The sequence below is a fragment of the Artemia sp. Qi Xiang Cuo genome, chromosome 17 (assembly GCF_049724085.1).
Source record: "Artemia sp. Qi Xiang Cuo chromosome 17, ASM4972408v1, whole genome shotgun sequence".
In the NCBI taxonomy this organism is placed as follows: domain Eukaryota; kingdom Metazoa; phylum Arthropoda; class Branchiopoda; order Anostraca; family Artemiidae; genus Artemia; species Artemia sp. Qi Xiang Cuo.
Window position 1 is genome coordinate 28,317,727 of NC_142810.1, and position 26,560 is coordinate 28,344,286.

General features: G+C 35.8%; 1 protein-coding gene across 1 annotated transcript in view; it reads left to right on the top strand.

Annotated features, from left to right (window-relative positions):
* The window catches only part of LOC148942070 (sodium-dependent nutrient amino acid transporter 1-like), a 91,842-nt gene that overhangs the window by 14,007 nt on the left and 51,275 nt on the right, over nt 1-26,560 (top strand). The window contains exon 2 of the mRNA XM_089103226.1: nt 4,818-4,913. Coding sequence (XP_088959352.1) covers nt 4,818-4,913 — 96 coding nt within the window. The remainder of the gene's footprint in view (nt 1-4,817; nt 4,914-26,560) is intronic.

Below are 26,560 nucleotides of genomic sequence, written 5' to 3' on the forward strand. Positions count from 1 at the left end.
TGGAGGGCCTTTGGGACCCCGTTGGTCCTTTGGGAGCTCGATGGGCCTTTGGGGACCGGTGGAGGACCTTTGGGGCACCGGGAGGGCCGGTGGGTGCCGGGGGGACATGGGGGGACCGGGGGCGGGCCTTTGGGACCCCGTGGGGCCTTTGGGAGCTCGATGGATCTTTGGGGACCGGAGGAGGACCTTCGGGGCACCGGGTGGGCCTGTTTGGGGGCTGGAGGCCCTTTGGGGGCCCGGGAAGGGCCTTTGGGGGTGTGGGGGGCCCTTGAGTGCCGTTTGGTCCTTTGGGAGCCCGGGGACCCGTTGGGGGCCGGGGGCGGCCTTGTGGGGCACAGGGAGGGCCTTGGGGGGCTGGGGGCACTTGTGGACCGATTGGTCCTTTGGGAGCCGGGTGCAGCTTGGGGGGCCGGGTGTGGGCCTGGGGGGGTCCGGGGGGCCAGTTGGGGGCCGGGGGGACTTTGGGGGCCCGGGGGCGCGCCTGTGGGCGCGGGGGGGCCCTTTGCGGCCCGGGGGCTTCCTTTGGGGTTGGGGTAGGAGGATCGGAACCCTTTGGGGTTGGGTTAGAGGACCTCACAACACTGTTCAAATGAAACTTGTGTATTATAACGACCACACTCAAAACCTCCTCCAAAATCTCTTCAATAATCTTCTTTTAAAATGTCTCTATCTGTTTCGCCGAAATAGTTCCCTAAAATGTCTAAAACGGTTTCGCCCAAATAATCCCTAAACGCAAATTCAGCGTGTTCCTTTTGTTTGGCATCCCTGTGCTTTCACATTTGAAATTACAAAGAAACCTTTTCGCGCGCTAAGATCAAAACATCTGCCTCGGAAACGATTCTCTTGTTAGAACTCCAAATTAATTCCCCTTTCGTGAATCAATTCTCTATAGAACAACAAATTAATTCCCCTTTTGTGTCAATCAATCAATCATGACATCATGTGTGATCTAACTGTTTCTCGGTGACAATTCTCTTTGGAAATGCAAGGACATTAATTAACTTGACGTCATCTGTCAGACATTAATTAACTGTTTCCCGGAACCTCATGACATCTGGCTCGAATAACAATAACAAATACTATTTCCGGATCATAACATCTAACCACGTGTTCTCCCTAATGACTCTATTCAAAACAACAACAACATTGACCTTGACATTTGGCTCGGAAAATTGACCGATTACGCAATCAAGTTCTCGGAAATTCACTTCCCCTTCTATTACGAAATAAATTTCTCGGAAATTTACTTCCCCCTCGAGTCCTAGATAAATAACATTGTTCCCGTTAGAATTCAATGCGCTTGTGCAACCTTCGCCCCGGAGATATTACACATATAAACATCAAATAAATCGACCTTGGAAAAAGAGGTCATTGATCCCATTAACCACGTGTTCTCCCTAATGACTCTATGCCCATATTTGGAGTCCCGTCAGTATTCCATGCCCATATAAGGAGTCCCGTCACGAGTAGCACCCCCCATTCTACTAACATTCACCCTTTTTGCTCTAATTAAATTTAAAAAAAAACAAGTTTTTCAATTGAAGGTAAGGAAAAACGTTTAAACTTAAAACAAACAGAAATTATTACGTATATGAAGGGGATTGCCCCCTCCTCAACACCTTGCTCTTTACGCTAAAGTTTTTTAGTACTTTTGAAAAAGCTTCCTATTGTTCTAATTAAACGACCGTTGTGTTTAAAGAGTCGTTCTTAAAGAATTGGGACAGAATTCAAACTTTAGCGTAAAAGAGCGAAGTGTTGAGGAGGGAGCAATCCCCTTCATATACGTAATATTCTTGTTCGTTTAGTTTAAATGTTGCTTCTTACTTTCAATTGAAAAAAACTTTTTTTTCTTGTTTAATTTCTGATCGTTTATTAAATAATGCCAGGAAATCTGGCCCCACTTCTATGGAAAAATCCCCCCCCCCACGGAAATATTTTCTGTACAATTCAATCCTGCTAAAAATTTATCCCTGACAATTACCCTTAACTCCACGCGTAAAATTGAGACGGAACATATAAAAAGAATTTTGTTTAGGAATTCTGGGAAATTCCCCCAGTGTATAATCTCCCCTGGCAAGTCCACCCCCTAGAAACTTCCCTCCCCAATTGTGGAAAACCCCCAGCAGAAAATTTGCCCTCCCCCCATACAAAATGTATACATACTTCCCAATAACAAATATTATGTGTAAACAATGGGGAAATTTTATAGCTTAAAGACACTTCCCGAGGGGCTGTGGGGGGAGGGGTCATGCTGCATCCAAAGGCATAGTTAGTTGGCCTTTTAATTATGATAAACAAAATGCCTATCTAAAAATTTTGGGAAAAGGGGTAGGGGGAGGGTCCTAGTCGCCCTCCAATCTTTTTGGTCAGTCAAAGAGGGCAGTAGAACTTTTAATTTCCGTTTGAATGAGCCCTCTCATGAAATTCTAGGACCACATTTTCGATATGATCACCCTTGGGAAATAAAAGAAAAACAAACAAATAAACACGCATCCGTGATCTTTCTTCTGACAAAAAATACAAATTCCACATTTTTGCACATAGGAGCTTGAAATCTCTACAGTTGAGTTTTCTCATACGCTGAATCTGACTGTATGATTTTCATTAGAGTTCTATATTTTTCAGGGGGGTTTTCCCCCTTTGGTCGAAAATCAGGCAAATTTCCCCAGGCTCATACCCTTTAATGAGTAATACTAAACTTAATGAAACTTATATATTTGAAATCAGCATAATGAACTGATCCTTTTGATATATCTCTTGGTATCCAAATTTCGTTTCTAAGAGTTTTGGTTAGTATTTAGCCAGGTCGCTCCATACTTACAGTTCGTTACCACGAACTGTTTGATCGTGGAATTTTATTAATTTTGCTATTTGTGTTTTAATGTATACGAGACAAACTGGTTTGACACAGTCAGTTCATTGTTTTTGCTGCATACCTATGCTGGAGAAAAAACTACCGTGCGAACACTGGAAGAGCAAGCATACATTTAGTCCCAAATAAAAAAAGTAGCAATCCGAGATCGATTGGGCACCCACTTTCTAGTTTCTGGTGTACTTCCTGGAATACCGTGCGTACCGCATAGCTCCAAGACGTTTGGCATCGTGCCACAACGGTTGGCAAGCTTGGTCATGCTTGGCACAGTTCCGCAATTCTTGGCACACTTCTAAGAGGGGGTGACCCATTGGCGGCAACTTAAGTTGTGGATCTTTTCAAATACAATTTTGGTGACGTTTCTTAAGACGTCGAAAGTTACAAAGCACCAAAGCTAGGAAGTGCATTCTAGTTCATTTTTTTATGCCATTTTTGTGTAATTGGTAGCAATTTCGTGTCCTTTACAGATTCATATGTAAGCAAAGATCGTTCAAACTTAAACTGAACTCAAGTCAACGTGTGGTCGTCATACCGGCAAATTCATACAAATATAAGCACAAATACAAAAAACGCAACTGAACCCAAACCAAGTAGGAAGTCCCCCACCCTGGGTCCAACACTTTACTAAGTATTCCTAAGTACACTTTTAAATATTACTATTTTTATAGATGGTTCCCTGATAAAAACTAAACAAGGAAATATCCCTTGTAAGGTTCCAAATATTTAACATTTTATAGATTGTGTGGGTAGAAATTTCAGTTTTATCCCCCCCCCCTCCACCCCAGGAGAAGGGACGTGTACCTACGAATAGGTGAGAAGCTGAATCAAGCTATTGATTGCGTACTAGTGTTTTCTCAGCTTTTTGATTCAAGTTACATTTATCTGATTTTTGCCTTTTAAAGCTTACATTTGTCGAATTTAAATTTGTAGTTTGTTATAACTTAACACAGATAATTTTTAGTGGGCCAAATATTTCGAAATCACCCACTTTTACCTTATTTTCATCGTTCTGCCTTTGTTGAATTTTCATCACAATTAACTTAACAGTTTTAATACTTGGAATTTTCGATTGAAACGCTTTTAAGTTAACTGCAAGATCAGACATTATTTTGTGATTCATAAAGACATAATAAAAATGCATATAAACAAACTTTAATGCATTTTTTAAAGTTTTTCTGTAGCCCCTACAAAACTACACACTCCCCACCTCCGAACAAAACTCCTGGATACGCCTTGGTCAACCGTTAAAAAAACTTTTTTTCCCGTTTATAGAATCGAAGCATGAACATTTTCCTGGGGTTGCCATTTCAAATATGGAGGCTAACTCCAGTGTGCCCCTGAAGAAATTCACCCCTTATAAGCCATAATATTGTCCATCTTCTTCGGCAAATGCTAATTCTTCTTGAAACATTTTTAAGAAGAGACTTCGTATTACTCTTCAGACATTTATTAATGCATATATTGAAATAACAATTTCATGTTAAATAAGATCTGTATTCATTGGCATTTTCCACCCATATTTTGGTGGTGGCAACATATAGTTTGTATTTTCCCATTTAGTTTTTCCTCAACTCTTCTATCAATTGGTTTTTGTGCATGAGAGGAGGATTGCTCTGGTCACACAATTTGTCTTATAATTTACAATTTATTGTACGTTTTTTTTTCAAACGCAATCCCCTCCGGCCCCAAAGTAAGTCCCTGGGCCTGAATGAATGATCAGCTGTCTGGCTGTCAAAGTTAAGACAGGATATATAAAGTCTCGATTACAATAACTTCACGATCTTTTTGGTTGGCAAAGAGCTGGTAAAATCGTTATTTTTTACTACCATAATAGCGAATTAACATTTTTTTAGTCTCTAAAATGACAACTCTAGTCCAAATTTTTTGGTAGGCAAGAGTCAACTTTTATTCAATTTTATCATTATGATTTTGTTTTTCCTGTCAGGGATCAGGAGATGCCAATGGACACATTAATGAAGGTTTTGTTCCTGATGGAGAGACTAAAGGAGGAAAACGGCCAAGTAAAGAAGCGAATACCTCGGTAAGTTTTTTTAAACTATTTCTTGACTTCTGTAGATCGTTCATAAAGACCCCGGCCTTAGGAGTCATGTAATTTGTCAATCACACACATTGTTGAAGAATCCGGAGTTAAATTTTACGAAATATATCTTAGCTATAGCTTTGATTTTTTTTTTTTTTTTAACTCCAAAACCGAATCATGTTCTTTTCTGTGCTCCCAGTTTTTGCATTTTTTTTTAGTAGCTAAATTAAAAAAATTTCTAAGTGGTATAGACAGGAAAAACTTTAAAAAATTAGAACTCAAAACTATTAGTATGAGAATGAATATGTCATTTTTTTAACGTAATACAAAATTTGATATAAGAAAAATTTTCTAAGAAATAAGATTTGTTTTTCGAATAAGCTAAAATAACTAGGTTTCAAAAATAACTTGGAATAAAATATTGCGCCAAAAAAAAAAAAAAAAATAGGTGACAAAGAATTATAATGGTACTTTCAATTTTAGCGTAAAAATATGCATGACAAGAACAATGAAACTTTTTTGAGCCAAAATTGTGCTACATATCGATACTAACTTTGATTGATACATACTAGGAAATTATGAAGTTTACTGTAAGATTTGCGAAATCTAATTCTAAAATTGCCCCATTATGTTTAGAAAAGACTTTATAATATTTTCAAGTCATTTCACAGAAATTAAAGGGAAGGGCGTGGCTTAGGAAAACCTTGGCAAATAGTCTGGTTTTATGACCAATAGGCTTTTCAGCAAAATATAAAAAGGCAAATTAAAGGTATGAAAGGAGCCTCCCCCCTCCTTGTGAGTAGGTATACTTTAGTTCGTTTTAGTTGATCATTCATTAAGTAATTTTTCTTTTCAAAGCTATTAAAAGTCAAATAGTCTCTTTTATTTCAAAGTATTTTGGTATTAAATTAAAATTATGTTTCTTCATAAGTGGTCATCAGGGTCGTGACCAGGAACTTCGTTCTAAAATTGGGGGGGGGGGTTTAGGTTTTGAGGGGGCATCGAAAAAAAACGCATCAAAAATTTGTTTATATGTATTTTCTTACATTTTTAGGAGCCGGACAAACATTTCGGGAAGGGGGGTTGAACCTCCTAACCTCCCCCCTGGATACGGCCTTGGCGCTCATATTAAAATTTATGTTTCCAGTGTTTAAAAAAGGTTAATTGACGTCAACTGTAGAAACCACAGAATTCTAATTGATGTTATGTTTGTAAACATATGCTAAGTAACGTCAAAGCCATGCGGTAATAAAGTGACAGTTTGCTTGATCTCAAATTAATTGGACGGATTACAAAATTGACCTTGTTAGGCGAAGATCATGAATTTTGCTAGTTTATCAAAGTTCGGACGGAAGACATGTTCTTTAGACCTAGAAGGATTTTTGGGAGGAGACCTGTAAGTCTAATTTCGGTATAGCCAATTTCGTTTACCTTGCTTCAACATCACCTCTCTAATAACACAGATCAAATAGGAAGTTTTTCGGTGTTCAAATCAATAAAGTGGCATACAAAAATTCATTACTATCAAATATAAGACACAACTCAATAGTCATGTCAATGTGAAAAGGGGCAAGGGCACTCTCCCCTTCCCCTTTTGAATTTGGAAAATAGATTTTTCCGATATTTTCATTGATAAAGGGTTTCTTTCGCACTTTTATTGAAATTTTACTCCCCTAAAATTGTAGTGAATTGACCCTCCCTAACTCAGGGGCGGATCCAGAATTTTTTCGGGGGGGGGGCGCAAAATAATTTGATCTGATAAACTTGCGTTAGGAGCCTGGATCCGCTACTCCCCTAACTTCTGGTTGTCCCCCCTATCCCTAATTTTTGTGAATTGATCTGACTGCATCTCAAGAAGACATGATGTAATCACTTTATTAATTGATAAAGTAATTTAGTACTAGTACTTTGCAGTATTAGTACTGCATTGATCTCAGTGTATCTCAAGAAGACATGTTGTAATCACTTTATTAATTAATAAACTACTAGTACTTTAGTGCTAGTACTTTGTAGTATTAGTACTGAATTGATCTCACTCCATCTCAAGAAGACGTGATGTAATCACTTTATTAATTAATGAAGTACTAGTACTTTAGTACTAGTACTTTGCAGTACTAGTGCTGAATTGATCTCACTGCATCTCAAGAACACATGATGTAGTCACTTTATTAATTAATAAAGTACCAGAACTTTAGTACTAGTACTTAGTACTTTAGTGTTAGTACTTTGCAGTATTAGTGTTGAATTGATCTCACTGCATCTCAAGAGGACAGTAGAAGGGGAGGTTCTACTCCCAGGACTCACCCCTGCTGCCACCTATAACTTTTTTTTAACACCAAATATGGGCATAGCCTCCCTAGGGAGAACACGTGGTTAATGGGGTCAATGACCTCTTTCTCCATGGTCTCTTTCTCCAGGTGTATTTTTGGCACGCTCTCAGCGAATGTTATGATCCAGAAATAGTATTTGTTGTTGTTTCCGAGACAAATGTCAAGGTCAATGTTGTTGTTGTTGTTGTAAGTGCACGCTCTCAGCGAATGTTATGAGTTTCCAGAAATTTGGAACACCTGTGCTGTCGACCTCAATTCCCCTATCGTGAATCAATAATTCCCTTTAGAAACAACAAATTAATTCCCCTTTCTTGACAGATCAATCAACCAATGACATCATCTGTCAGACTACAAAAATTTTCGCCTAGAAACGATTCTCCAGGAATAGATCCAAGTCATTAATGTCTTTGCCTCGGAAACAACTCTACTGGTCGAACTCCAAAAGATATTAATAACCAAACGCCATGGAAACAATTCACCAAGAAACATCTTAGCGATGAATTGTTTTAGCGCGCGAAAAGGTTTCTTTGTAATTTCAATGTGAAAGCACAGGGATGCCAAACAAAAGGAACACACTGAAATTACGTTTAGGGATTATTTCGGCGAAACAGTAAGAGACATTTTATGGGATTATTTTAGAAGAGAATTTGAGGGTGAATCTCTGTGATCGTTATAATACACAAGTTCCATTTGAACAGTGTTGTGAGGTCCTCTACCCAACCCCAAAGGGTTCCAATCCCCCTACCCCAACCCCGAAGGAAGCCCCCGGTCCTCAAAGGTCCCCCAAGCTCCCAAAGAGCCACCGGCGCCCCCAAAGGCCCACCCCAGACCCCCAAATGTCCCCCAGGCTCCCAACTGGCCCCCCGGACCCCCCAAGGCCTTCCCCCGGCCCCCAAAGGTCCACCGGGCTCCCAAAGGACCAATCGGTCCTCAAGTGCCCCCCAGACCCCCAAAGGCCCTCCCTGTGCCCCAACGGCCCTCCCCCGGTCCCCAAAGGTCCCCCGGACCCGAGAAGCGCCGCCGGGATGCGCCGTGGGCCAGGAAAGCACCACAGGATGTTCCGTAGGGATGCGCCGTGGGTCAGGACAGCACCGCGGAAAATGCACCACAGGGAGGCACCGCCGGACAGCGCCGCAGGATGCGCCGCAGGGATGCGCCGCAAAAAAAGTAAACTCAAAAGTAAAAATTTCGAAATGTTATCCCCCAAACTCCCTCCTCAGACCCCCAAAGGCCCTCCCCTGGTCCTCAAAGGTCCCCCGGGCTCCCCAAGGGCCAACCGGCCCCCCAAGGGCCCCCCCAACACCCGCCCTGGGCCCCCCAAAGAGTCCCCTCTCCATTTTTTTTAATACTTTTTTATGGCTTTATTATATCTTTTCTGAACAAGTTCCATTCATAATGTCATTCCTAAACCCATTTTCCAACCTCAAAGAGTCCCCTCCCCAATTCGTAAATACTTTCTTGAATTTTTTAACATGGCATTTTTTTAACTTTTTTACATATCTTAAAATGACATGAAATATGCTTACGGCTCTACCAATCGTACTCTGTGCTTGTTCATGGACACGACGTGGCTTTCCCACTGGTACTCTATGGCAGGTTAACGACACTACCTAGTTTATTGCATGCATTAAATCAGTATTTTGTACGCAGTGGAAGGATAAACACACAATTCATATCTGTAAAAAAGTGAGGATGAATTATTCGACGAACGTATGTGCACATGATAAAATCATTGTCGTATTGAATGCTGACAAGGAGAAATACCTGAGCTCTGAAACGAGTGCAAGCGGTAACACTATTGGAAATGTATGCATGCGTTGTCATGACAGCGATAAGTTAGATTTCTTTGGAGTACCCAAGAATTTCAATCGTGTAAACGGTGGATATGCAAGAGTAACATTACCAGAGAAATTAGTGCTCAAAGAGAATGCAAACTTAAAAATAATTGTCGATGATCGGGGACAACTCCTTGCTAGGGTTTCTGGTAACACATTACCTGTTGATAAATCATATCATTCTCTGTCTAGTATTAGCATTTTAAAGAGAACAAGAAGGAGAAGACAAGAATACTCCTGCAATAATGCCATTAATCAAATCTTGTCAATATGCATAAACTGCCATCTATGCACAAATAATGTGTCAGTAGACAGTGAAATAACAGGCAGAATAAAAAGGACATTAGCAGACAATATCATCAATGAATATAAAGATGAATTGACGGAAAGTGAAGCGCAAGTGTACTAATAATGTGTAATAATGTATTTAACGTATTTTTATATTGATATTCTACATCTCATTATTTCATTAAAAATATTTTATGCATTATTTTGTTAAGTGTTCATTATCTTAGGAAATGCTAGAACGTCAAACGCTCAGAATATCTATTAAAAAGGTCAGAGATGAAAGAAAAAGAATTTTTAGAGATAAAGATACTACTAGCAGGCTCAATGTTTCATAGAAGATAGAAAAGTTCAAGATCTCTTCTGAATTTTATCAAAGAACACAATTCACTTCTAATTTCACCAGAGAAAATAAAAAGCTTCCACTTCAGTTTTAAGTTCACCGAGACATAAAAAATTTAAAGTTCACTTCTAAATTTTTCTGTAGAAGATAGGAAAAGTTATGCTATGATTATGATTTTTTTCCATGGGGATAAAAAGTTTCACTTTAATTCCAAATTTTCTTAAATTCAATTCCAACCTTTCTTAAAGAGTCAAATTTAAAGTTATACTCCAAATATTTTCCCGGAAAACGAAAATTTCAATTTCGATTCTGAAATTTTCACAATGAAAATGAAATAAGTTATAGATCATTTCTATTTCCCCAAAATAATAAAAAAATTTTCCCCTTCAGTTCAGATTTTTCTCAAACAGATGAAAAAATTTAAAATACTGTTCCAAATTTTTCATAGAAGATAGAAAAGTTCAAGTTCTCTTCTGAATTTTATCAATGAAAATGAAAAAAGTTACTGATCAATTCTAATTTCACCAGAGAAAATAAAAAGCTTCCAAGTCAGTTTTAAGTTCACCAAGACATAAAAATTTTTAAGTTCACTTCTAAATTTTTCCGTAGAAGATAGGAAAAGTTATCCTATGATTGTGATTATTTTCAATGAAGATAAAAAGTTTCACTTTAATTCTAAATTATCTTCACTTCAGTTCCAACCGTTCTCAAAGAGTCAAATTTTAAGTTCTGTTCTAAATATTTCCCCGGGAGAAGAAAAGTTCAACTTCGATTCTGAATTTTCTCAATGAAAATGAAATAAGTTATTGATCATTTCTATTTTCCCAAAATAAATATAAAAATTTTCCACTTCAGTTCAGATTTTTCTCAAACAGATGAAAAAATTTAAAATACTGTTCCAAATTTTTAATAGAAGTTAAAAAAGTTCAAGTTCTCTTCAGAATTTGACCAAAGAACACAATTCAATTCTAATTTCACCAGAGAAAATAAAAAGCTTCCACGTCAGTTTTAAGTACACCAAGACATACAAAATTTAAATTTCAGTTCTTAGTTTTTCCATAGAAGATGGGAAAAGTTACACTATGATTTGTAATTATTTTCCATGAAGATGAAAAGTTTCAGTTTAATTCTAATTTTTTTAAATCCTGAAATGACATGAAATATGGTTACGGCTCTGCCAATCGTACTTTGTGCTTGTTCATGGACACGACGCGGCGGTCCCACGGGTACTCTCTGCCAGGTTATTGACACTACCGAGTTTATTGCATGCATTAAATCAGTATTTTTTACTCAGTGGAAGGATAAACACACATTTCATAAATGTAAAAAAGTGAGGATGAATTAGTCGACGAATGTATGTGTACATGAAAAAATCATCGTCGTATTGAATGCTGACAATGAGAAATACCTGAGCTATGAAACAAGTGCAAACGGTAACACTATTGGAAATGTATGCTTGCGTTGTCATGACAGCGAGAAGGTAGATTTCTTTGGACAATAGAAATCATTCAAAATTGCTCAAGGTGGATATGCGAGAGTGAGAGCACCAGAGATGATAGTGCTAAAGGAGAGTGACAACTTAAAAACAATTATCGATGATCGAGGACAACTCCTTGCTTACAGTTCTGGTAGCATGATACCTATTGATAGATCCTATTCCCATCGTTTTGGTATTACTATTCAAATGAAAGCAAAGAAGAAAAGAAAGGCCTACTGCTGCACTAGTGTAATAAATCATATCATGTCTACCTGCCAGAACTGCCATCTATGTAATAATAATGTGAGAATAGACAGTGAAATCACAGGCAGAATAAAAAGGACATTAGCAGACAATATCATCAATGAATATAAAGATGAATTGACGGAAAGTGAAGCGCAAGTGTACTAATAATGTGTTATAATGTATTTAACGTATTTTTATATTAATATTCTACATCTCATTATTTCATTAAAAATATTTTATGGATTATTTTGTTAAGTGTTCATTATTTTAGGGTATGCTAGAACGTCAAACGTTCAGAATATCTATTAAAAAGGTCAGAGATGAAAGAAAAATTGAATTTTTAGAGAAAAAGATACTACTAGCAGGCTCAATGTTTCATAGAAGATAAAAAAGTTCTAGTTCTCTTCTGAATTTTACCAAAGAACACAATTCACTTCTAATTTCACCAGAGAAAATAAAAAGCTTCCACTTCAGTTTTAAGTTCACCAAAAGTTAAAAAATTTAAAGTTCACTTCTAAATTTTTCTGTAGAAAATAGGAAAAGTTATGCTATGATTGTGATTATTTTCCATGGAGATAAAAAGTTTCACTTTAATTCTAAATTTTCTTAAATTCAATTCCGACCTTTCTCAAAGAGTCGAATTTAAAGTTCCGTTCCAAATATTTTCCCGGAAGAAGAAAAGTTCAACTTCGATTCTGAATTTTCTCAATGAAAATGAAATAAGTTATTGATTATTTCTATTTGAACAAAATAATATAAAAATTTCTAGTTCAATTTAAAATTTTCTCAATGAAGTGGAGAAAAGTTCATATTCTCTACTGAACTTTACCAAAGAACACAATTCAATTCTAATTTCTACAGAGAAAATAAAAATATTCCACTTCAGTTCTTTATTTCACAAAAGACATAAAGAAATTTATAGTCCAATTCTAAATTTTTCGGTGGAAGATAGAAAAAGTAATAACATACTTGTGAATATTTTTTCGGAAGATACAAAGTTCTAGTTCAATTTAAAATTTTCTCAACGAAGTGAAGAAAAGTTCAAGTTCTCTTCTGAACTTTACCAAAGAACACACTTCAATTCTAATTTCTCTAGAGAAAATAAAAATCTTCCACTTCAGTTTTAAGTTCCCCAAAGAAATAAAGAAATTTAAAGTTCTATTCTAAATTTTTAGATGGAAGATAGAAAAAGTAATACTATGACTGTGATTGTTTTACATGAAGATCAAAAGTTTCACATTATTTATAATTTTTCTTAAATTCAGTTCTGATTTTTCTCAAAGAGATGAAAAATTTAAAGTTCAGTTCCAAATTTTTCATAGAAGATAGAAAAAGTTATACATTGATTGTGAATATTCAACATGAAGATAAGGAACTCCAATTTAATTCTGAGTTTTCTCGAAGAAGTGCAAATTGTTCAAGTTCTCTTCTGAATTTTCTTAAAGAAGAGAAAAAAGTTAACTCAATTCTGAATTTTACCAATGAAAATGAAAAAACCTTCCACTCCAGTTCTTAATTTCTCAAAGACATAAAAAATTGTAAGTCCAGTTCTAAATTTTTCTGTAGAAGATAGGAAAAGTTATACTATGATTGTGATTATTTTCCAGTGAAGATAAAAAGTTAGACTAGGTTAGGTGAGGTGAGCCTACGTACGCGTCACTTAGGTGAGCTGAGGTTAGGTGAGAGACTAGCAACAAGTTAGGTGTATGATTAGGTTAGGTTAGATTAAGTTAGGTTGGGTTAAGTTAGGTTAGGCTAGGTTAGCGTACTTACGCGCGTGTACTTAGGCTAACCTAGCCTAACCTAACTTAACCCAACCTAACTTAATCTAACCTAACCTAATCATACACCTAACTTTTGCATGTCTCTCACCTAACCTAAGCTAACCTAAGTGAAGCGTACGTAGGCTAACCTAACGTAACCTAGCCTAATCTAACCTAACTTAATCTAGTCTAACCTAACCTAACCATACTCGCCGGAAAAGGTTAGGTTAACCTATCATGAGCACTCATGATAAGTTAACCTAACCTAACCTAACTTAAACATGTAGGAATGTTTCTATTTATTTATTAATATTTATTTATACCTAACCTAACCTATTGTTTTGAAGGTTAGATCAACGAGTTTGAACGATTGTCTTTAATAATAGAACGAGTCACTCATTCTCTAATTTAAAAATTTGATGGGTAAATCCATATGACAAAAGGAGCTAAAATTTAATTTAAAATTAGAAAAGAACTTTAAATTTTTCATCTCTTTGAGAAAAAAACAGTACTGAAGTGGAGTCTTTTTATTTTCTTGGAAAAATTAGAAGAGAACTTTGAATTTTGTATGTCTTTGAGGAATTAAGAACTGAAGTGGAAGCTTTTTTCATTTCATTGGTAAAATTCAGAATTGAGCTAACTTTTTTCACTTCTTTAAGAAAATTCAGAAGAGAACTTGAACATTTTGCACTTCTTCGAGAAAACTCAGAATTAAAGTGATGCTCCTTATCTTCATGTCGAATATTCAAATCAATGTATAACTTTTTCTATCTTCTATGAAAAATTTGGAACAGAACTTTAAATTTTTCATCTCTGCAAAAAATCGGTAGTGAACTTAAGAAAATTAGAATTAAAGTGAAACTTTTTATCTTCACTGGAAAATAATCACAATCATACTATAACTTTTCCTATCTTCTACAGAAAAATTTAGAACTGGACTTTAAATTTTTTATGTCTTTGAGAAATTAAGAACTGAAGTGGAAGGTTTTTTCATTTTCATTGGTAAAATTCAGAATTGAGTTAACTTTTTCTCTTCTTTAAGAAAATTAAGAAGAGAACTTGAACAATTTGCACTTCTTCGAGAAAACTCAGAATTAAATTGGAGTTCATTATCTTCATGTTGAATATTCACAATCAATGTATAACTTTTTATATCTTCTATGAAAAATTTGTAATAGAACTTTAAATTTTTAATATATTTGAGAAAAATCAGAATTGAATTTAAGAAAAATTATGAATAATGTGAAACTTTTGATCTTCATGGAAAACAATCGTAGTCATAGTATTACTTTTTCTATCTTCTATGAAAAATTTGGAACAGAACTTTAAATTTTTCATCTCTTTGCAAAAAATCGGTAGTGAACTTAAGAAAACTAGAATTAAAGTGAAACTTTTTATCTTCACTGGAAAATAATCACAATCATAGTATAACTTTTCCTATCTTCTACAGAAAAATTTAGAACTGGACTTTAAATTTTTTATGTCTTTGAGAAATTAAGAGCTGGAGTGGAAGGTTTTTTCATTTTCATTGTTAAAATTCAGAATTGAGTTAACTTTTTTCTCTTCTTTAAGAAAATTCAGAAGAGAACTTGAACAATTTCCACTTCTTCGAGGAAACTCAGAATTAAATTGGAGTTCCTTATCTTCATGTTGAATATTCAAAATAAATGTATAACTTTTTATATCTTATATGAAAAATTTGGAACATAAATTTAAATTTTTCATCTCTTTGAGAAAAATCAGAACTGAATTTAAGAAAAATTATAAATAATATGAAACTTTTGATCTTCATGGAAAACAATCGCAGTCATAGTATTACTTTTTCTGTCTTCCATCTAAAAATTTAGAATAGAACTTTAAATTTCTTTATTTCTTTGGGGAACTTAAAACTGAAGTGGAAGATTTTTATTTTCTCTGGAGAAATTAGAATTGAGGTGTATTCTTTGGTAAAGTTCAGAAGAGAACTTGAACTTTTCTTCACTTCGTTGAGAAAATTTTAAATTGAACTAGAACTTTGTATCTTCCGGAAAAATATTCACAAGTATGGTATTACTTTTTCTAACCTCCACCTAAAAATTTAGAATTTCACCATAAATTTCTTTTTGTCTTTTGTGAAATAAAGAACTGAAGTGGAAGATCTTTATTTTCTCTATAGACATTAGAATTGACTTGTTTTCTTTGGTAAAGTTCAGTAGAGAAAATGAACTTCTCTCCATTTCATTGAGAAAATTTTAAATTGAACTAGAAATTTTTATATTATTTTGTGCGAATAGAAATGATCAATAACTTATTTCATTTTCATTGAGAAAATTCAGAATCGAAGTTGAACTTTTCTTCTTCCGGGAAAATATTTGAAACGGAACTTTAAATTTGACTCTTTGAGAAAGGTCGGAATTGAATTTAAGAAAATTTAGAATTAAAGTGAAACTTTTTATCTCCATGGAAAATAATCACAATCATAGCATAACTTTTCCTATCTTCTACAGAAAAATTTAGAAGTGAACTTTAAATATTTTAAGTTTTGGTGAACTTAAAACTGAAGTGGAAGCTTTTTATTTTCTCTGGTGAAATTAGAAGTGAATTGTGTTCTTTGGTAAAATTCAGAAGAGATCTTGAACTTTTCTATCTTCTATGAAACATTGAGCCTGCTAGTAGTATCTTTATCTCTAAAAATTCAATTTTTCTTTTATCTCTGACCTTTTTAATAGATATTCTTAACGTTTGACGTTCTAGCATACCCTAAAATAATGAACACTTAACAAAATAACCCATAAAATATTTTTAATGAAATAATGAGATGTAGAATATTAATATAAAAATACGTTAAATGCATTATTACGCATTATTAGTACACTTGCGCTTCACTTTCCGTCAATTCATCTTTATATTCATTGATGATATTGTCTGCTAATGTCCTTTTTATTCTGCCTGTGATTTCACTGTCTATTCTCACATTATTTTTACATAGATGGCAGTTCTGGCAGGTAGACATGATATAATTTCTTTCACTAGTGCAGCAGTAGGCCTTTCTTTTCTTCTTTGCTTTCATTTGAATAGTAATACCAGAACGATGGGAATAGGATCTATCAATAGGTATCGTGCTACCAGAACTGTAAGCAAGGAGTTGTCCCCGATCATCGACAATTATTTTTAAGTTGCCATTCTCCTTTAGCACTATCATCTCTGGTGCTCTCACTCTCGCATATCCACCTTGAGCAATTTTGAATGATTTCGATAGTACAAAGAAATCTAACTTCTCGCTGTCATGACAACGCATGCATACATTTCCAATAGTGTTACCGCTTGCACTCGTTTCATAGCTCAGGTATTTCTCCTTGTCAGTATTCAATACGACAATGATTTTATCATGTGCACATATGTTCGTCGAATAATTCATCCTCACTTGTTTACAGAAATGAATTGTGTGTTTATCCTTCCACTGCGTAAAAAATACTGATTTAATGCATGCAATAAACTAGGTAGTGTCGATAACCTGCCATAGAGTACCAGTGGGAAAGCCGCGTCGTGTCCATGAACAAGCACAGAGTACGATTGGTAGAGCCGTAAGCATATTTCATGTCATTTCAGCATTTAAGAAAATTGGAATTAAACAGAAAATTTTCATCTTCATGGAAAATAATTACAAATCATAGTATAACTTTTCCTATCTTCTATGGAAAAATTTAGAACTGAACTTTAAATTTTTTATGTCTTGGTGAACTTAAAACTGATGTGGAAGCTTTTTATTTTCTCTGGTGAAATTAGATTTGAATTGTGTTCTTTGGTAAAATTCTGAAGAGAACTTGAACTTTTTTAACTTCTATGAAAAATTTGGAACACTATTTTAAATTTTTTCATCTGTTCGAGAAAAATCTGAACTGAAGTGGGAAATTTTTATATTTATTTTGGGAAAATAGAAATGATCAATAACTTATTTCGTTTTCATTGAGAAAATTCATAATTGAAGTTGAACTTTTCTTCTCCCGGGGAAATATTTAGAACAGAACTTTAAATTTGACTCTTTGAGAAAGGTTGGAACTTAATTGAAGATAATTTAGAATTAAAGTGAAACTTTTTATCTTCATGGAAAATAATCACAATCATAGGATAACTTTTCCTATCTTCTACGGAAAAATTTAGAAGTGAACTTAAAATTTTTTATGTCTTGGTGAACTTAAAACTGACGTGGAAGCTTTTTATTTTCTCTGGTGAAATTAGAATTGATCAGTAACTTTTTTCATTTTCATTGATAAAATTCAGAAGAGAACTTGAACTTTTCTATCTTCTATGAAAAATTTGGAACAGTATTTTAAATTTTTTCATCTGTTTGAGAAAAATCTGAACTGAAGTGGAAAATTTTTTTATTATTTTGGGAAAATAGAAATGATCAATAACTTATTTCATATTCATTGACAAAATTTCAGAATCGAAGTTGAACTTTTCGTCTTCCGGGAAAATATTTGGAATAGAACTTTAAATTTGACTCTTTAAGAAAGGTCAGAATAGAATTTAAGAAAATTTAGAATTAAAGTGAAACTTTTTATCCCCATGGAAAAAAATCACAATCATAGCATAACTTTTCCTATCTTCTACAGAAAAATTTAGAAGTGAACTTTAAATTTTTTATGTCTCGGTGAACTTAAAACTGACGTGGAAGCATTTTATTTTCTATGGTAAAAATAGAAGTGAATTGTGTTCTTTGGTAAAATTCAGAAGAGATCTTGAACTTTTCTATCTTCTGTGAAACATTGAGCCTGCTAGTAGTATCTTTATCTCTAAAAATTCTTTTCTTTCATCTCTGACCTTTTTAATAGATATTCTGAACGTTTGACATTCTAGCATATCCTAAAATAATGAACACTTAACAAAATAACGCATAAAATATTTTTAATGAAATAATGAGATGTAGAATATTAATATAAAAATACGTTAAATACATTATTACACATTATTAGTACACTTGCGCTTCACTTTCCGTCAATTCATCTTTATATTCATTGATGATATTGTCTGCTAATGTCCTTTTTATTCTGCCTGTGATTTCACTGTCTACTGTCACACTATTTTTACATAGATGCCAGTTTTGGCATATTGACAAGATATGATTAATGACATTATTGCAGGAGTATGTTTGTCTTCTCCTTCTTGTTCTCTTTAAAATGCTAATACCGGAAAGATGACGATAGGATTTATCAACAGGTAATGTGTTACCAGAAACTCTAGCAAAGAGTTGTCCCCGATCATCGACAATTATTTTTAAGTTTGCATTCTCTTTGAGCACTAATTTCTCTGGTAATGTTACTCTTGCATATCCACCGTTTACACGATTGAAATTCTTGGGTACTCCAAAGAAATCTAACTTCTCGCTGTCATGACAACGCATGCATACATTTCCAAAAGTGTTACCGCTTGCACTCGTTTCATAGTTCAGGTATTTCTCCTTGTCAGTATTCAATACGACAATGATTTTTTCATGTGCACATACGTTCGTAGAATAATTCATCCTCACTTTTTTACAGATATGAATTGTGTGTTTATCCTTCCACTACGTAAAAAATACTGATTTAATGCATGCAATAAACTAGGTAGTGTCGTTAACCTGCCATAGAGTACCAGTGGGAAAGCCATGTCGTGTCCATGAACAAGCACATAGTACGATTGGTAGAGTCGTAAGCATATTTCATGTCATTTTAAGATACGTAAAAAAGTTAAAAAAAATATCATGTTAAAAAATTCAAGAAAGTATTTACGAATTGGGGAGGGGACTCTTTGAGATTGGAAAAGGGGTTTACGAATGATATTATGAATGGAATTTGTTCAGAAAAGATGTAATAAAGCCATAAAAAAGTATTAAAAAAAAATGGAGCGGGGACTCTTTGGGGGGCCCTGGGCGGGTGTTGGGGGGACCCTGGGGGGGTCGGTTGGCCGTTTGGGAGCCCGGGGGACCTTTGAGGACCTGGGGAGGGCCTTTGGGGGTCTGAGGAGGGCGTTTGGGGGATAACATTTCGAAATTTTTACTTTTTAGTTTACTTTTTTTTTGCGGCGCATCCTGCGGCGCTTTCCTGCGGTGCCTCCCTGCGGCGCACCCCCTGCGGCGCTTTCCTGACCCGTGGCGCATTCCTGCGGCACATCCTGCGGCACTATCCTGGCCCACGGCACATCCCGGCGGCGCTTCTCTGGCCCGGGGGCCCTTTGGGGACCGGGGGAGGGCCTTTGGGGCACAGGGAGGGCCTGTGGGGGTCTGGGGGGCACTTGAGGACCGATTGGTCCTTTGGGAGCCCGGTGGACCTTTGGGGGCCAGGGGAGGGCCTTTGGGGGTCCGGGGGGCCAGTTGGGAGCCTGGGGGACATTTGGGGACCGGTGGAGGGCCTTTGGGACCCCGTTGGTCTTTTGGGAGCTCGATGGGCCGTTGGGGGGCCCGGGGAGGGCCTGTGGGGGGCGGGGGTGGGCCGTGGGGGGCGCCGGGGGCCCGTGTGGCGCTGGGGGGGCCTTTGCGTACCGGGGGTTTCCTTCGGGGTGGGGGTAGGAGGATTGGAACCCTTTGGGGTTGGGTCGAGGACCTCACAACACTGTTCAAATGGAACTTGTGTATTATAACGATCACAGAGTTTCACCCTCAAATTCTCTTCTAAAATAATCCCATAAAATGTCTCTAACTGTTTCGCCGAAATAATCCCTAAACGTAATTTCAGTGTGTTCCTTTTGTTTGGCATCCCTGTGCTTTCACATTGAAATTACAAAGAAACCTTTTCGCGCGCTAAAACAATTCATCGCTAAGATGTTTCTTGGAGAATTGTTTCCATGGCGTTTGGTTATTAATATCTTTTGGAGTTCGACCAGTAGAGTTGTTTCCGAGGCAAAGACATTAATGACTTGGATATATTACTGGAGAATCGTTTATAGGCGAAAATTTTTAAATTATGACAGATGATGTCATTTGTTGATTGATCTGTCAAGAAAGGGGAATTAATTTGTTGTTTCTAAAGGGAATTATTGATTCACGATAAGGGAATTGAGGTCGACAGCACAGGTGTTCCAAATTTCTGGAAACTCATAACATTCGCTGAGAGCGTGCACTTACAACAACAACAACAACATTGACCTTGACATTTGTCTCGGAAACAACAACAAATACTATTTCTGGATCATAACAGTTGCTGAGAGCTTGCCAAAAACACACCTGGAGAAAGCGACCACGGAGAAAGAGGTGATTGACCCCATTAACCACGTGTTCTCCCTAGGGAGGCTATACCTAAATTTGGGGGTAAAAAAAGTTGTAGGTGGTAGCAGGGGTGAGTCGTGGGAGTAGAACCTCCCCTTCTACTGAGGACGTGATGTAATCATTTTATTAATTAATGAAGTACTAGTACTTTGCAGTAATAGTGCTGAATTGATCTCACTGCATCTCAAGAACACATGATGTAATCATTTTATTAATTAATAAAGTACCAGTACTTTAGTACTAGTACTTTGCAGTATTAGTACTAGTACTTAGTTCTTTAGTACTAGTACTTTGCAGTATTAGTACTGAATTGATCTCACTGCATCTCAAGAAGACGTGACGTAATCACTTTATTAATTAATAAACTACTAGTCCTTAGTACTTTAGTACTAGTACTTTGCAGTATTAGTACTGAATTGATCTCACTGCATCTCAAGAAGACGTGATGGAATCACTTTATTAATTAATAAACTACTAGTACTTAGTACTTTAGTACTAGTACTTTGCAGTATTAGTAATGAATTGATCTCACTGCATCTCAAGAAGACGTGATGGAATCACTTTATTAATTAATAAACTACTAGTACTTAGTACTTTAGTACTAGTACTTTGCAGTATTAGTAATGAATTGATCTCACTGCATCTCAAGAAGACGTGATGTAATCACTTTATTAATTAATGAAGTATTAGTACTTTAGAATTAGTGCTGAATTGATCTCACTGCATCTCAAGAAGACGTGATGTAATCACTTTATTAATTAATAAAGTACTAGTACTTTAGTATTAGTACTTTGCAGTACTAGTGCTGAATTGATCTCACTGCATCTCAAGAAGACGTGATGTAATCACTTTATTAATTAATGAAGTACTAGTATGTTAGTACTAGTACTTTGCAGTACTAGTGCTGAATTGATCTCACTGCATCTCAAGAAGACGTGACGTAATCACTGTATTAATTAATAAACTACTAGTACTTAGTACTTTAGTACTAGTACTTTGCAGTAATAGTAATGAATTGATCTCACTGCATCTCAAGAAGACGTGATGGAATCACTTTATTAATTAATAAACTACTAGTACTTAGTACTTTAGTACTAGTACTTTGCAGTATTAGTAATGAATTGATCTCACTGCATCTCAAGAAGACGTGATGGAATCACTTTATTAATTAATGAAGTACTAGTACTTTAGTATTAGTGCTGAATTGATCTCACTGCATCTCAAGAACACATGATGTAATCACTTTATTAATTGATAAAGTACCAGTACTTTAGTACAAGTACTTAGTACTTTAGTACTAGTACTTTGCAGTATTAATACTGAATTGATCTCACTGCATCCCAAGAAGACGTGATGTAATCACTTTATTAATTAATGAAGTACTAGCACTAAAGTACTTTGCAGTAATAGTGCTTAATTGATCTCACTGCATCTCAAGAACACATGGTGTAATCACTTTATTAATTAATAAAGTACCAGTACTTTAGTACTAGTACTTAGTATTTTAGTACTAGTACATAGTACTAGTACTTAGTGCCTTAGTACTAGCACTAGTACCATCAATTAATTAATAATTAATTAATTCAACGTACAGTCCTTTTTTGTTGCAACATTTACAATGACCACGGGAAATTCAAAGGAGACGGTTAATAGGATATATCTTAAAAACGATTTTCACTAGCCGAATTGACAAAAATAGTTATAGGGTTGACGAATAGTTGAAGAAAAATAATAACCTCCTCTCCCTAGTGGATGGTATAAAATTCAGTCACTAGCAACTAAACTTGTGTTTGGATTCGTTGCTCACCATAGTTTACTTAAAATACACCAGATAAGAAAAAGAGTACTAATTACCATGGGAAATTCTTCCCAGGTAACATAAGAAGTACCATGTCTACTAAGAAAACCATGTCATTCAATATTTCGCTTTTAATGATGAATGGGGACCCCTGTGTCCCAACTGCCTCTCGATTATTATTCTAAGGGAGCACATGGTAGATACTACCTAGCCATTGTACGACTCGGTCTGGTTTACTCCTCCTTAAATTAGAAATTTAAGCATCATCTTTTATCTCTGGATCTGTCACGCCTTGTAACATCACATTTGCTAGCATTTAGTTGCTAAAACTGTCGGAAGGTGTTAATTACTAATAATCTGTACCTCAGATGCTATCATAACTTCTTACGCGCTCGAAGGTTGCTAGCACTGGAAGACTGGTAACAAAATGTCCTCGAAAGATTTACTGATAAGGCTTTGAATAATAAACGGTACTGGTGCATTATGTGGACACTTATAAAGAAGTTAACTTTGGTTAATGCTAATGAAATAGGATTTATATATAATAGTTTAGAAACAAATTTGGGTTATATATTTGCACATTAGGGGGGGGGGGGGGTTAAAGCATAGCAAATATTAAATACATAACCTAACCTAGGTACCTCTCCCACCCCTCTAAACCCCAAAACACAACTGTTTAAATATCGTAAACGCAATGAAAACTACGCTTTGCATTCCGTTTCTCAATAGCGGTCTCTTGAAAATAACCCGTCTGGCGGGCTTCGTCTCTCATTAGTATATAAGAAGTGTCGTTATTATGCACCAGTACCTAACAAACTCACCTTTGATATGAATAAAACCGAAGCTATATTATTTACCACCAAGCATAAATCCCTCCTGTTAAGCTATGCTTCTCTGGTAATATGATTGAAATTCAAAATGACGTCAAATACTTGAGGGTTATTTTCCGTGGCGGATTGAGGGTTATTTTCCGTGGCGCTAATTAAACTTGCTCCTAACGCAAGTTTATCGGACCAACCTATTTTGCGCCCCTCTCCCCTAATTTTTTTCCGGATCAACCGATTTTGGGCCCCCTCCCCTAAGAAAAATACAGGATCCGCTCCTGGTTATTTTAGGTGAAAAGTTACTTTGGTCTCCTCACATTACTTACTCAGTGAATTCTGCTAAACGATATTCCAACCGCCCCCTTAGTATCGCCATATCAAACTTGGGTCTTAAACTGTCGGCCCTAAAATTGCTGTATATAAGTGTTATTAAAAGTACTCTAATATTCTGTATGCTGCTCCTCTATGGATTAGTGACATTAGGGTACTGCATAAAAGAAAAGCCCTAATTTCAGCTCAAAGGCCTTCCCTGATTTTGATTTCCAAGTCTTTTGGGACTGCTTCAAGTGATTTTATAGCCACCATTTCTGGTGTACTCTTAATTGATTATAGGACTATTGAAATATCATTGTTAAGTTATTTTAACAAATATCGGCCTAGTGCCTGGCCAAATTTTTCACCCCCTTTATTTCCATTATTCTGCCATTCTGTAGATCATAGTACCTTTACTGAAGAATTAACCGATCAATTTCTGAGCAGAGATATCATTATTTAAAAAAAAAATACTCCCTCTCTTTCTGTTTCCCGTACCATTTTGACCCATCCAATTTATCACAATTGATGTTTTAGGCTTGAGAATTCTGCCAGTAGCTGGACGATGAACTTTTCTCGTAATAAGTATGACCTTGTGTCCAGGGCAGTATCCAGGATATTAATTTTGGGGATGTTTTACACAAGGATTTTTTTTGGGGGGGGGGGTACACAAAAAAGCTCAAAAACCCATTAAAACTAAAAAAGTATACATAATTTGTTCATATCCATTTTGTTAAGTTTTTACAAGCCAGAAAAACGTTTGGGGGGGGGGGGGGTAACCCCTCTACCCCCTGGATGCAGCCTTGCTTGTGTCTCTCAAAATTTTAACCCGTCTCCCTACTTAACCCAGTCTACAACTGGTCACAGCCACCTAAATTACTTCTTAAATAGAATTTTAAAAATCGACACTCAACTCTAATAGTGGGGTCGAGTTGAAAATTGCTATCCCCTTCTCTATGAATGTGCTAATTATTCTAATCTTCGCTCGGTTTCAAACAGTTCGTGGTAAAGTAAGGAGCGATGCGGCTCAATACCGACCGAAACTATAAGAAACAGAGTTATGACAACAATGGGTACATCAAGAGAATCAAATTTTAATGTTTATTCAAAATATGTATGAAATTCATAAAGTTTAATGTTACCCATCAAACATTAAGAGCCTCAGAAAGTTTGCTCAATTTTCCAAAAAGGGGGGAAACACCCCTAAAACATCAAATGATCATAATGAAAGTCACATGATCAGATTCCAACAATATTTTTTGCTCGAATTCAAACAAGTAAAAAAAATGCAATTTTTCTGTTGAAATTGTGATTGAATTCCAACAAATCATTGAAATTATTAATATTTATGCACTTTTCAGTAGAAGAAATGTAATTTTCTTCGCAAATAGGTTATATTATTCAAAATGGTTTGGACTTGAACAGTAGATTGAAATTTCTAGAATATTATATTGAATTTGACTATGGTGCCATTTAAAGTGAATTTATGTATAAATGTTCTTATGAACATGCATAAATTTATGCACAAATATTTTAAGCTTTTTGGAGCAATGGATGAATATCATATGAATTTTTTAATCACTAATGGATCATGGAATAGTTACAGTGTATTAATAAATGAGAAACAATCTTTTTTGACCTTTTGTAAATAAAGGCAAGTACGGACTTCTTAAATATTAATATCATTCTTTATGGGATTATTTCTGTAGTATGATTACTTGGGTCTCGCGGGAAACTGACGGTTCCACTAAACTTTATGATGAGTGAAAAAGCCTGCCTCTGAGCAGGAGAAGGACCTGTTCGGGCTTATATCTGAAACTGGTCATTAATGACCATTCCTGGCAGTTGTTAGAACATCCAACTAGTTTATTGTTCAATAAGATTGTAGGCCTAATAAATTTAACAACGATAGTAACGGAAATTCAATTAAAGTACAGGAAATCCAACATACAAGATGGAAATCCAATAAGGATCTTAAAATCCATCATTTTGTATTTGGGTATGGGAATCCAACATTTTTGTTTCTCAACAGATTGGATATTCAATAATGATAATGGAATTCCAAAATAGTCTCTAATATTCAATTTAAGCTGTTAAAATTCCAATTTTGCTGTTGATAAACATTACAAACAATTTTTGTTGAATATCAAACAATTTTTTTTACAGTGTAGTTTGATTACTTGGGTTTCGCTGGAAACCGATAATTTCCCAAACCTCATGGTGAGTGGGAAAGTGTGGCACTGAGCAGGGGAAAGACTTGTCAGGGCTCGTATCAGAAACTCGTTGTTGACCATTCCTGGCATCTGTTAGAACATCCAACTAATTTTGTTTTCAACAAGATTGTAGGCCTAATAAATTTAACAACGATAGTGATGGAAATCCAACAAACAAGATGTAAATCCAGTAAGGATCTTAAAATCCAATATACTGTGTTTGAAAATTCAATCCGGGTATATTCCAATTTTGCTGCTGATGAACACTACAAACAATGTTTTTAATAAAAAAAATTTTTACAGTGTACAGAAGTTTGAAATTTTGATTTTTTTTGCCACAAGCAAGATCACGGATGCGTGTTTATATATTTATATATTTTTATTCCCAGGGGTGATTGTATCGAACTAGTGATCCTGAAAGATCGGCAGAGGGCTCATTTCATCAGAAATAAAAGTTCTAGTTCTCTTTTTAAGTGACTAAAAATATTGGAGGGCAGCTAGCCCTTTTCTCACGCCCCTTTTTTCCAAAGTTGTCTGACCAAAATTTTGAGATAGCCATTTTGTTCAACAAAGTAGAGAGAGCTCTAATAACTATGTCTTCGAGGTTGACTTGACCCCCTACAGCCCCCGGTGGAACGGCTGCAAGCTATGAACTTCGCCCATTGTTTACATATAAGGGGCGTTTTTAGCACTAAGATCTTACATCTAAGATCTTGCATCTTTCGGAAAAGATTATCGTTTTTTAACTCATCTTTGTTATAAGTTCTTACAGCTCACTGATGTTAGCAAAAAGTGTGAAGACCGCCATTGTTCTGCCATATAGAAAAATGATGAGAGAACTTTGATGATATACTCATCATTGTTCTCAAACCGTTGATCAGAGCAGAATGATGAAAGACGTTTGCATAAAAACGACAAAAGATGTAGGCCTAAGATCTTAGTTCAAAGATTTTACTTTTAAGCGTTTTCTAACAAAAGATATAAGCTCTTAGCAAATTG